General features: G+C 40.7%; 2 protein-coding genes across 2 annotated transcripts; both read right to left on the bottom strand.

Annotated features, from left to right (window-relative positions):
• Positions 1-138: 138 nt before the first annotated feature.
• grtp1a (growth hormone regulated TBC protein 1a) lies at positions 139-6,467 on the bottom strand. The gene is made up of 8 exons (XM_079462878.1): positions 5,701-6,467; positions 4,823-4,974; positions 4,236-4,394; positions 4,024-4,148; positions 3,315-3,411; positions 1,323-1,495; positions 1,062-1,247; positions 139-974 (listed from the first exon to the last, which is right to left on the bottom strand). Exons 1-8 carry the CDS (start codon positions 5,784-5,786, stop codon positions 882-884), a joined length of 1,071 nt encoding a protein of 356 aa, XP_079319004.1. The 5' UTR covers positions 5,787-6,467; the 3' UTR covers positions 139-881.
• Positions 6,468-8,811: 2,344 nt separating this feature from the next.
• On the bottom strand, positions 8,812-13,649 carry adprhl1 (ADP-ribosylhydrolase like 1). The gene is made up of 7 exons (XM_079462876.1): positions 13,291-13,649; positions 10,942-11,106; positions 10,709-10,834; positions 10,499-10,639; positions 10,300-10,424; positions 10,055-10,187; positions 8,812-9,320 (listed from the first exon to the last, which is right to left on the bottom strand). The coding sequence occupies exons 1-7, from the start codon at positions 13,502-13,504 to the stop codon at positions 9,163-9,165; spliced, it is 1,062 nt and encodes a 353-aa protein (XP_079319002.1). The 5' UTR covers positions 13,505-13,649; the 3' UTR covers positions 8,812-9,162.
• Positions 13,650-14,123: the final 474 nt, after the last annotated feature.

Raw genomic sequence — 14,123 nt, 5'->3', positions numbered from 1 at the left:
ATAAAAAAGAAACTGCGGTTTGATTTATATTAACTGGAACGCACAACTGGATTTAAGAGAAAACAATGATTTACAGTGTTATCTCATTTTGGAACCAAACGCTTCATATTGACCTAAACAGTTTTGGAAAAACTTGACTCAAGGAAAGATTTTAATGTTGCTTCAAAACTAAACTGAAGTAAGTTTAAAGCAGTAAAAATATAACAATAAACAAGAACTAAAATAAAAATGTATTCATCTTATATAGCAACATAAATAATAAACCAATCAATGTGTAAAATGAAAAAAAGTGTATAATAAAATTGATAAAACACAAAAAGTAAACATCTCAAAATAAAAGCCAGTTTAAAGTATGAATAAAACTAAAATCAAAACTATAATAACTGATTCTAATTAAACAACATCACCAATATAAACCATCAAGTCATTTTATTTGACTGTGATCAAATCTCAGCTTTAAAGATTCTAGAAATAGACTTCATGTTAAAAATACAATAAATATTCTGTATTGTGTTTAATTATACATATGGAATATAAATCTTGAGAGTCGGCACTGAAACTCCATCGTGAATCATGTTTCTAAATGAATGACTGACTGAAGATGTTCAGGAGTAAATCATGAGTTTATTTCACAGTGCTGTTGGTCAAATGTGATTGAGAACCATTAAACTCAATCACAAGAACAGTCATCGTGACATCTGTGACTCTATAAAAATACAAAATACTCTTTTTCTTCTATCTGCACACCTGGAAATGTAAGAAAATAAACATGATTGTAGAGCGTCTCTGTCAGTAAACCGCGACGTCTGAATATTTGTGCCGCTGTGAGGAATCGAGTGCAAACTAAGAGTCTGGAATGATCTGAGAATAAAAGAAAAGAGTCAAGACTCTTCAGCTATAATCCGAGCTCGACAGCTTCCTCTGAGCTTGGAAACGGTTGCCATGGAGAGACTGCCAGGCTCCTGGAAGATTTTCTTGGAGAATGTCCGAAAAACAAAAAAATGACATTCTTAAAAGACAAAAAGAAAAAGATTTGTCAACGTGTTCGTTGTGAGAGTTACCTGCATGAACGTGTGACAGTCATGAACATCAGAGCCTTTGGTGATGTGTTTGAAGCGCTCGCAGATGTCTGGAAGATTCTGAGCAGGGAGGATATCAGCCTGATGCTGTCGGATCAAAGTAATTGCCACACGGAACAGAATCTTAGAACCCTCGTAGAACAGACAGTCCCAGATCCGGAGAACCGTCTGAAGAACAAACAAACAAGCATGTATGAGCATCTACACGTGTCAGGTGTGTGTGTGTGTGTGTGTGTGTTGTACCTCGACGGGCAGAACGTCAATGTAGAGACAGATGAACCAGCGTGACACCAGCAGTGTCCACATGACTTCATGATCCTGAAGGAGTTTCCACACGGCAGGAATCTTCATCTTCACCAGCTCACCCAGAACCTCCTGATCCGTCTTCAGACCCAACATCGCAGGCGAGTAATAATCTGACACACACACACACACATTCTGACATAAACAACTGTGTTGACAAACTGATAAAAGAACGAGGAAATGTTGTTGATTTCAGTTTAAAGGTGCAGTTTGTAAATGTTTTGCAGTAAAATATCCAAAAACCACTAGGTCAGTGTTAAATATTTTTTGTTCATTTGAGTACTTAGAATATCTAAAATGTTTCCAACTATTTGTAAATCGTGAGAAAATTGTCCTTTTAACCAGTGACACAGGGCCGTAGAAACCATGACAGATAGGGATGTAATGATTCACTCAGCTCACGCTGCGATGTGATTCACGATACTTATCTCACGATACGATTTATTCACTATTTATTTTTACAAAATGAGTCGAGACAAATTAGAAATTTTATTATTTTTCAAATGCTGCACATTTCGTTGTAAAATTTCAAATACATTTTGTGTCAAATAACAAAACTAAACTTTAATTTTAAAACAAATTCCAAATCAAAGAAAAATATTATAATTCAAAAGTCTCTTCAATATAAACAAACTGAGACTTTGTCTTTGCTGTTCTTGGATTTTCTTTACACCTAAGAATTATCAGCATATCCACGTTTAAGTTTGCAGAAAACAAAGCGGCCCCTGCTGTTCAAAACAATGCGATTCATTTAACATCTCAGTCGACTTGAATAGTCACGTATTATAATCCATTTTCAAGTGGCTTGCGGTGAATCGTTACATCCCTAATGACAACATAGTGTCGTGGACAAATGTGAAAGTACTTTATCAAGCAACTATCTTGTTTGAATGTCTTTTTCTTAATTTAGTGTCATGTACAGTATATATTAAGTGAACAAGCAGTAATCGTTTTTACATCATCTGACTTGAAAGTAATAAATACATTTGATGTAATTCATACGTAATTCATTATAATGAAATAAAATCACGTCATCAAACGCAACATTTATAAAACTTCATTACTTTAAATCCTCCATAAACGTGATTTCTCATTCACGTCTGATGGATTGTTTTGGTGGCGATGAAAACGACATTCCCATAATTCCACGCTCCTTCACAACGTCATCAAGCTACGCCCCGATGTTGTTGATTTGAAAAAAGATTTGTTTCGAATGTGCGCCCTCTAGCGGCGGAGCTTACAAACTGCGCCTTTAATTCTGTTCTTCACTGTGTCATCTGTTCTGAAGTGAGCTCCATCATCTAACATTATTTTGTTAGTTTTATGTATTTGTATTCAAGTAAGATTGTTAAATTACTTTTACAATGATATATATTTTTTAATTAGCAATTTTTTATATGCTTATGTAACTTCGTGAAGATTATAAAACTTTCAGTTAGTCTTTACTTTCTTTGTTTCAGTTGATTTGATTTCCCTGTAGAAAAAGGAAGTTGAATGAGTGTGTATGGGGTCTTGTTTTATATCCCAGTGGGGACGTAAACATGATCAAACCAACTCATGGGGACTTGTGTTCTGTACGATTTATACGATTTTTGTGTAAATTGTGCAGATTGATATAAAAAAAGTTTTCTATGATCTTTAGGTTGGGGTAGTGTTAGCGGTACGACCTAAAATATACAGTTTTTAGTCGTCACGCCTATGGACTGTCCCCACGGAGATGATAAACCAGACGTGTGTGTGTGTGTGTCCTGAGCTTGAGGTTATTCATAGACACTTGAGCTCAGAATAGATCTTGACATGTCACACACCCTGTAATCCACATTAACCTCACCCTGAAACACTCTAATAACGTCCACTCACTCTCTCTCTCACGCACAGATATAAGACTTAAACAAATGTTTCTATGAGGAAAATGGAAATATATTTACATACCTGGCAGAATTCTGCCGAGTAACACATCCATCAGCCAGAAAGATTTCTCCTCATCTTTAGTGATCAGGAGCAGATATCCTGCCGTGAAGTTCATTCCCTGAAAAGTCGCATTAATATTTATTATTGATATAATTGATATGTGTGTGCTGTAGTGATGATGGATGAGATATGAGCGCGACAGGCAATCATTTGCATTGTAAATCACGTGTTGGTGAAAATGAATCATGTTTTCAGTTTGTTTGAGAGATGATGATGATGATGATGATGATCATGCTTGTCCAGAGCCGTTGAGAGAGTCGCGACATCGGAAGTTAAAAATGTGTCACATGATTCACAGAGGCTTCAGATAATTCTCTTGAAATGACTTTAAATGGTTTAAAAGTTCGTCACAGTTCGTTCGCAGCCGCATGCGTTTCTAGTCACTTCCGGGAACTATTGTGAGCCTCCGTGAACAGAAAAACGTTCCATTGACGCAACTCTCTCTCTCTCTCAATAGCTCTGGGCTTGTCTTACAGTAAATCATCAAACATTTCCAGTCCGTGCTGTTCCTCATTATCTGCTTTTATCAACACCAAACTCACACAATACACCTCAACAATAATGCCACACAATAGAGCGACTTCAATGAGAAAATGATCCTGTTGATTGATCTTCATTAGGAAACGTTCACGTGTAGATGACTGATATTTGTCAGGAGTGTTGTTATTACCTGACAGTAACCCACAGCCGGATTGTGATGTCCGTACGCTAACAGCACACGATAAAGAGCTCCCTGAAGACACGGATCAGATGACTGACGGAAGTGAATGTTGTCTGGAAAAGTTCTGTGCAGGTCTGTAAACACGAAGAGACGTGTAAAGGACATGTCACATGTGTGTTCCATGAGAGAGAGAGAGAGAGAGAGAGAGAGAGCTGTGAGACCTGTGCTGATGGTTTCTGTTAGTTTGGGGTCGTGTTGAAGCTCCAGTAGCGAATGATAATATCCAGAGTTTCTCTCCATCCGCTCCAGAGCGCCGCTCGACATCATCCACACCAGAGCTCGGTGTTCATTAGGAACTCCCTTACGTACATAACGCTTTACTATACAAACAACACACATTAACACACAACGACACAAATACTATAATACATCATGGTAAGCTTGACTAGCGTTGCAAAGGGGCGGAGATTTTCCAAGGTTGAAATTTAACAGGAATTTATGAGAGTTTATGTGCTTACAACACGTGGTTTTAAACATTCATTTGTGTTATATTTATGGACATTTTTTACATTCTTCCGTGTGCGGGATTCAAGAAATGATCTGTATTATGTCATAGAAGAATGCACGGCGCATGTAGGGTGCGTGGTCTCAATAGCCCTGCAGTACGCCTTGTAGTCTGGGGATGTGACTGATAATTCCCTGTTTATTCCCGTTAATTCCCATATGAATTCCCGAAGTTTCCAGCCTTGAATATTCCCGGAACTTCACAACCCTAAGCTTACGTGAGCGTGTTCTGTGTGACGTTTACCCTTCAGGTTTCGATCGACGCGCGGTCTTCCCTGCAGCAGTTTTGACCACTTGATTGAGCGCCTAGTGAGCACTGCCAAGTACTCAGACATCAGCTCCTCGTGCCACTCGTAGTCAAAATCCCCGGAGCGCTCGAAGCCGTACGGATCCACACTGAAACACCAAAACAAACACACGCACCGGTTTTAAACAAGAACGGCGGACAGATCATCGGATCCAGTGGTGAAACGTCAACTGCAGCGTCAACTTAAGAACCTGAAAGAAAATATGAGAACGCAGAAACAGATATAACAACAAACATACACAGATCTGACGATTCCAGTGATCTTAGAAAATTAAATAGACATTAAAATAAGACTTTATTTATCTATTCCAGTCGGTGTCGTGAATGATTTTGTTCGTGTGTGTTTTCCAATTCAATGACTAAACATCTGCCGTCTGACTGAAGTGACCGAATGTATAGAATAACTGTGCAGGGTAGACACTCAACTCAAATTGCATTAAATCTGGTTGTTTCAACCACTATTCAAGATCTTTACCTGTTATAGGGTCACCTGCAATTTTGTTAATTCCCTGTTTATTCCCGTTATGAATTCCCATCATTTGGCTGCAGTGTGCAGAACAAATAAAAGAGAGAATAATATAAAGGTCTCGGTTGTGCATCTGCTCAGGTAACTGTCACGTGACCTGCTGGACGTCTCTCAGGTGTTATGTAAGAAGATCAGGTGACGTCCTCGCATCTTTCCATGAGTCAACATTCTGCTTCCTTCTAAACACTCCACGATCTCATATGTACGATGACGTATTAAAGGTGTTTATAAACTGAGAACATGTAATGAAGGATTTGACTTCTGCGTGCGTGCGTGTGCGTGCGCGTACCTGGGCACTCTCTCTCTGGCGCTGCTGGGCACGTTGATGCGCAGCTGCGGTTGATGACCGGAGCGCGTGCCGTTCCGCTGATCCATCGTCGGTGTTCAGATGAACGTCAGACGCTCCCGAGTTTCATTCCGGTCCGATCCGGAGAAGATCCGATCCATGAAAAGTTTCGTCCCGGCGGCAGTAGCGGCACCTCCTCCTCCCGCGGGACAGCGCGCGGGCCCGATCCACCTGTCGCGAGCGCGCGGCGCACTCGCATCCGCGCGCAGGTAAACGCGGAACACACTTCGCGTTTAAAGCGTCGAGGGTTTTAATCGCCTCCTGACGCGCGCGTCACACATGACGGACACTTTAAACAACAAGAGCGACTCGTGGGGCTCAAGGACGCGCGTCAATCAAACGGAGGGGAGGGGCCTTGTCGGCCGGTCACGCCTCTCTCGGGGGCGGGGTTGTGTACGTTTAATAACGTTATAATGTTTCAAAATTTACAGATGGATCTCTCGTGCACATATCGCATATATATATATATATCATATACCACAGTATTTGTTTAGTTGTCCGTGTGTTTTGTGAGATAACATGAGCTGTAAATACATTGTTTTATAAGTATAATATAGTAATATCTAGTAATAACGTTATACAGATTCTTAAGATAATATGTGTAAATGATGATTATATACAGTATTACATACGTTTGATCCGTGGACTTTGAGATTGTTATGTTATTTGGCGTCACATACACACAACTGCTTTAAACACACGGGATGAGTGACGTGTTTCAATTCATTCACTCTGTCAATCATCTACTGACTCCGCCCCGTTTCTCTCTGGTGGGCGGGGTTCAGACTTGTGTTTGACCTCTTTCAGATGAACCTGTTGAACAGATTATGTTTTTATGCGTACACACTATGTTGTGTTTACTCTATCAGAGCGACATAAATCTGAGTTGACCTGATCTGGTCTATAAACGACGACATTAAGAGAAGAATAAAACAATACAGCGTATTGTCAAGGATAAAATGTCTAGTGTGTGTTATAATACACCGAGTCACGTTTACTGTCTGTGTGTTTGTAGTTTGAGGTGTGTCTGTGATTATAGATCTACCGCTTGTGTTTATAACACACGGACACACACACACATGAAACGGTGACACACCCTGTACACACACACACACACACCTGAGTCACAGCTTGAATGTTTTTAATGCTTCACTACTTTACACGAGTCGTATCTGTTTCACATGATTTTAATATTTGATATGACACAGAATTAAAGTGTCTCATTCGGGACTTTAAACTGTCAAATCACAGTCAAATCTGCAGAGAGAAATGTTTAAATATGATTCAATATGTAATATTTATAAAAATAACAATGGACACTTATCATATGAAGTGTATTTTTACGGTCCTGGATTCTGATTGGCCGATACAGTGTGACAGTCGCGCTGAAATACATCTGAACGTTTGTGTTGTTTCTTTAAAGTGCATCTTCACATGCTGAAGGAAGTGAATGACGTATGTTTTTAAGCGTGGCGTTCGACGAGAGGATCAGAAGTTAAACGTGTCCGTGAATCTGATGGTTTTGAATGCATGTGCCCTTTTTACAGACGGATCACAGTAACTCAGGCTTTTATATTTTGTCTGTTCTCTCGTTTGATGTTCCGTTGTTCTCAGATCACACGAGATGTCATCCAGAACCTTAATCTCACCCGTTTCTCCATCAGAGCTCACACAGAAGCGCGTGTGTTCGGATGAACCGAAGGGTTGATCTTCATCCGTCCGTCTCTTCAGATCAGAAACAAAGCAGAGGTTTTGTTCTCTGTTCGGTTGTGCTGTTGGATTCACCTGCGGCTCTAATGAAGATGTTTTACAGGTTTCATTCACATTCGTCACATCATCCTGAACACAATCCATCAGAGTCGTGCGATGCTGTTGAAGATCATCTGAAGGTGAGGACTGATGGAGATGTTGCTGTGATAATTGGTCACTTGTTTGGATGTCGTTCTGTCTGTTTCCGGCCGAAGTGTCAGTGATGTTAGTGTGTTTGGTTTCGTTTGTGTTCTTGTGTTGCTGAAACGCTTCTGTCTGTATGAGAGAATCTGTATAAGAAGCTAAAGTCCAAACGACAGACGGACAGACCGTGACCGTGTTCATCTCACGAGGCGCTTCTGTCATGACACATCCATTCAGACTCTCATTTTCTGACCATTCCTCAACCCCACACCAAGACACGACCTTCACTTCACCTTCACTCAGATCAGTCTCCCAAGTGCACGTCTGATTCTCTACGGTTTCATTTATAAAACACGAACATTTCTCATCCGTTCTCGGATCATCTCGAGAAACTGCGGCCGATGTTAAATGTGTTAGTTCTGCTGTGTGTGAATGATCTGATCTGATTTGTTTTTTAATCCCATTTTTGTTTTGTACCTTCAGCAGATTCTCAAACTTCTTCACGATCTCAGAGATGACGGGTAGCTCGCGTGTGCGCCTCGTCCTCGTCTCATCTGGAGTATTTCTCTTCTTCTGTGCTTCATTTAATTTGTTCACCATCTCCTGAACTCCGGTTGTGTTTCTGAAGATCACGGGCCGTGATTCCACTCTTTTTGTGTGTTTGGTGTGTGGTGTTGCGATGTTCAGAGATCTCACCTCTCGTCTGAAGCTGAACGTGCCCGTCGAACGGTTCTTCACAAACTTTGATCTGAGAAGATTGAATGTGGTGAGACGTGAAGGTCGGCGGTGTGATGACGGACGCTTCGGTCTCTCGTGGGTTTGATAAAGATGAAGATTCTCCAGAACTCTCCGGATGGCCGGATGCGTTGACTGATTCAGGATCAGATGTTTTAATGTCCTGTTGTCCGGTGGATGCTGATGTTGAAGTTCATCTCTCTGTGCTCTGCGAAATGAAATGTTTCTCCGTGTTCTTACAATGACATCATCAACAACTTTATATATGATCTTTTATGTTTTATTAGTTCAGAGAAAAGCAGGTGTGTGTTCGAGCGTGAGAGATTAAGATCAGCGGTGAAAGTAGAATCTTTTCTGAATGAATTTCACAGAAGCCGTCGTCAGTTAAGAGACGTGAAAAATACCAAGAATATCATTTTTCTATTTCATCTTTAATTTACAGAGCTAAAGTGAAGAACACTTTAACACAGAAGTGTCTCTTTAGTTTGTTTAAACAGAAACTTTTCTAATTGTTAATAACAAGAGAAATGTTTTTATTTAACTCTTCGAGCACATTCACACTTGAAGTGAAGCACATACAGAAAAATTCAAAACCAAACGAATGCAGCGCCATCTAGAGTCAATGTTAAAACTCACACGAGATCTTTACAAAATCAGTTTATTATATGATCTCATGTTCTTAAAGCCCCTGTTTTCTTTTCAGAATCGTTGATTTGTGTGTTTAGGTCGTGTTAACACACACAGAGGGAGTTGATCGTGTGTGTGTGTTTTCTAGCTTTACTTCTCTGTAGATGAGGATCTGTATAACTGAGCTCCCAGATCTTCTAGTTTGTCTCTTTTGTCCAGATTCTGATAGAGTCCTGCGGGAATATGACTGAGTCCATACATCAGACCGTACAGACAGCCGGCGATCACACCTGTCGCACTGCTCTCACCTGTACACGTCATCACATCAGAGTGTTGTGTTATATGTTTGTGTCTACACAACATCACACTACATACGATTCATTTCATCCCATAGAAACACAGTAGGCATCTGTATACTGTATATCTATGTATAGCTGTGCTCTTTTTGTGGATTATAGTGTTTATTGGTGGGAATGCTTATTCAGAATAGACCGTTTCGCGTGCGCGCCTGACCCCCTGTTAACTTCCGGTTTCTGTTTGGCTAGTGTTTAATAATCTAACTATTTAATTTAATTTATATGATTATTTTAATGTATAATTCAATTATTTGTTGAATGCGTCCTGTAGTTCAGTCGCATTTAAAGAAACCGTATGGCACATCTAGTGGTTGAGCTCGCTTTCAGCCTAAATTAAAAGGTTTAGCCAAGTAACATTTCTTCTCGCTTTCTTTTTATCGTTATTATATAATCTACAGGCGCTCTATTGTTTGTGAATGTGTACCGGAAGTTAAACTGGGGTCACAAAAGTGCGCATGCGCAGTAAGGTTTGTTTAAGATGAAACCGTCTATATGCAATATCCACAAAAAATATATCCACAAACTTTTTTCCTTCATTTAAAAAAAGCATTACTTGTCACATTTTACTTTATTACAACTTTGTACCTTATTGCTAGAACTCTCCCAGTCCAAACTTTTACTTATAGTGACTATGAACAAACGTCTACATGATGTCGGATGTAATGAATGAATCAATCATTTCTGACCTCCGTGAAACATGGCACGTTTACACAGCTCCTCCCAGTCGGATCCCGCAGCCATTAAAGCGTCGTACGCGATCATCGGTGCGTCGTGACCTCTGCGACCCGGACAACCTTCTGAGCTCCAGCGCTTATACATCTGAACACAAAAACGTGTCAGACAACCACAGCAGGTGTGTTCGACCACTGAATGATGATGAATAATAACGATGTGAATAAATAAACACATGATGACGCTGTGTGTGTTTGACCTTGTCTGTCTGGTCAGCATCATAGTGGTCAGGAAACACAGGTTTACTCTGAGAATCTTCTAGACCTCGCTCCTCCACATAAAACTGCCACTTCGCCTCAAAATAAAACCACGTCTCCTGATATTCTACACAGCAGAAGAACAAACACATTTCATCATCTCTAACATCGACAGACAGACAGACAGACAGATGTATTCACCTGCCATGTGTCGGATGGTTTTCCTGCAGTATTCTTCTGCTTTAGATATGACAGTGATGAGATCTCGAGCCCAGTTCACCAGCGGTTTACCTTGAACAGCGTATGAGGCGAAGAGAGCCGTACACAGAGAACCCAGAAACCCTACACACACACGTTTAATTCATAGACATCAGAGATGATTGACAGTAGCTGATGATGATGATGTAATACCTATAGGGTGATTGTGGGTCATTCGGCCGGTTTCAATGCTCACTTCCACCAGATTATCCAGACGCTCGGGCTGCCAGTATCTCATCCCCACACACATGGCTTTAGACGCGGCTCCATGACCTGAACCTACACACACACACACACACACACGTGAAGACGTGTCACAGGGAATATCTCTGAGAGAAACATTGTGAATGTTCTTAGCACATGATAATGAACGTGTTCTCTTGAACCTTTCTCATTGTACGGTGTGTGCCAGGCTAACAGAAAGTTGTTTGGTTTGAGGTTGGCACATCCTAGAACTGTACTGGGATCAGGAGCTCGACCCTGCAGACGGATCATCGCCTCCACATAGAGCCGAACCAAATCTCTGTACAGATCCTCCAGACACCAGTAATCTGAACAACACATCACACATGAAATCAGACGCACAACACAATCACAAATCACAAGAAATCAGACACACATCAACACAACACATGAAATCAGACACACGACACAAGAAATCAGACACAACTCAAACCACACATCAACACACATCACAACAACACATGAAATCAGACACACAACACAAATCAACACACATCACAACACATGAAAACAGACACACGGCACAAATCACACGACACAAATCACACATCACAAATCACACGACACAAGAAATCAGACACACAACACAAATCACAACACAAGAAATCAGACACACAACACAAATCAACACACATCACAACACATGAAAACAGACACACGGCACAAATCACACAACACAAATCACACATCAACACACATCACAACAACACATGAAATCAGACACACAACACAAATCACAACACAAGAAATCAGACACACAACACAAATCAACACACATCACAACACATGAAAGCAGACACACGGCACAAATCACACGACACAAATCACACATCACAAATCACACGACACAAGAAATCAGACACACAACACAAATCACAACACAAGAAATCAGACACACAACACAAATCAAGACACATCACAACACATGAAAGCAGACACACGGCACAAATCACACGACACAAATCACACATCACAAATCACACGACACAAGAAATCAGACACACAACACAAATCACAACACAAGAAATCAGACACTCAACACACAACACAACACATGAAATCAGACACACGGCACAAATCACACGACACAAATCAAACATCACAAATCACACGACACAAGAAATCAGACACACATCAACACAACACATGAAATCAGACACAACTCAAACCACACATCAACACACATCACAACAACACATGAAATCAGACACACAACACAAATCACAACACAAGAAATCAGACACACAACACAAATCAACACACATCACAACACATGAAAAGAGACACACAAATCAGACACACAACACAAGAAATCAGACACACCACACAAATCAACACACATCACAACACATGAAAACAGACACACAAATCACACATCAACACACACATCAGACGTGAAGACATGTCACAGGGAAAGAAATTCACAGGGAAAACATTTAAAGAAATCTCATCTTTGACCGAAACATCATTATAATGTTCAACAAAATAAAACACAATAATAATCTCAAAGGAAATGTGCATGTAGTGCTGGATTCAGTTTACTCCACACTCTCACGCGTGTGTGTGTGTTTCATTGGCATGTGTGGCATTCGGTCACATGTCAGTTCTGATTAGAGTGTTCGTGTGAGGTCCGTGGAAGGTATTTTGTGGACATCAAGGGTCCTCGGGGGCCACGACAATCCCATCATCCAACATCTCATCTGTCTGATGCCAAAACACACGAAGGCCACATGGATTAGACGAAGTATCAGATGTGTTCTCGCGGTAACAATGTTCCTATTCACTCCAGTTATGACAGAGTTTGTGTCTGTGCGTTTGGTTTATTTTCTGATGGTTTGTCAGCGGTGTTGGTATTTGGATAAGACGAGCGGCTGTCAACACAATCCAAAGAGAAAAGCCACACTGTCCAGAAGCCAAACGCCTACTATTGTGTGCCATCAGAGATGAACGCGGCTCTATTTTGAGTCCCGCTGGAGAAGTGCGGTAGCTGCGTTTGTGTTTGAGATGTGAGATGATCTGACAGGATTACAGATAAAGCACGGCTCGTGTTATTTATGACAGAAACACACACGACTCGCGCCTCTATTCTCAGACCACAGCGATGGAATGTTGGACGTGAAATGTGCATTTGTGGATGGTGAACATTCATGCGGTTTATGTGAGGAAAGATCACTTTATAATCATCCGTACACGTCTGTTAATGAGACTTGACCTGAGAAAGAGAAGATTCGTCTGCTTCAAAACAGCAAATCAACAAAATTAAAGATTTGAAATACACGTGCTGCACATATACTGGATTTAAAGAGACAGTTCTTGCAAAAACTGAAAATTCGGTCATGTCATATGAAGTCTGTATGAGTTTCTTTCTTCATCGGAACACAAAAGAAGATTGTTGATCATCAAACAACACCAAACTCCATTGACTTCCATTGTATGAACACAAAACCACTGAGACATTTCTCATGAAGAAAGACTCTGCGTGTATTTCTCACCTGTGACGAGAGCTTGAGCGGTGGTCATGAGCATTAGAGCTCCGTCACTCAGAGGCCACCTATCTATGTCCAGTTTTAAAGCCGCGAGACCCCCGAGATCAGCCAGCTCTTTCTGAATCCGAGCTCCTGAGATGCAGTTCTGCCATCGACCTTTCCCATATCCCAGAGCATCTCCCACGCCTGCCAGAATCATCGCTGCCTGAAATTTCTCCATGAAGAGTCTCAAACACTCGGCGTCGTGAAGCGTTCTGTGGAGCGGTGTCGGCTGTCTCTCAGTTTATTTCTCTGGGCTTCAGCATCTAAACTCACTCCAGACGTTATCAGCGCAAAGTCTTTGTTGGCGTCACGGAGCGATGATCAGGTGTCTCCTAAAAAGGCAAAGCTCATGGCAGCTGGAGGGGATGAGGGGGCTTACTCATCTTAGTGAAGCACATTATATGGGGCAGAATCATCAGAATACAGTTAAATACTCTTTGAGGTGTTATATGACAGAGAGAAACAGAAGATCATTACTCATCTATTGATACGCTTCATGTTGTCACGTTACCATAAACATGTCTTACGAGACTACACCAGCTGAAGTGTCTCGATACCAAGTAGTATCACGATGTCGTGCCATGTTCATAATTCAAATCTAACACAGATTTAGATTAAACATTTTGTATTTCCTATAGTAAACTGTATTATACTTTTGCACTTGAATATGTTGTCGTATTAACTGTAGTAATTGGATAAATTGTAGCAAATACTCTAGTTTATTTGCTATGGTAAGACTCAAAAACACTAGTGTCTATGAGTTTTAGTACTTTACTGTAGTAAATACTTAAGTACAC

This window comes from Barbatula barbatula, assembly GCF_947034865.1.
Source record: "Barbatula barbatula genome assembly, chromosome: 8".
Lineage (NCBI taxonomy): Eukaryota > Metazoa > Chordata > Actinopteri > Cypriniformes > Nemacheilidae > Barbatula > Barbatula barbatula.
Note: the sequence above shows the minus strand (reverse complement) of the source record. Positions and strands in the feature narration are given on the sequence as shown.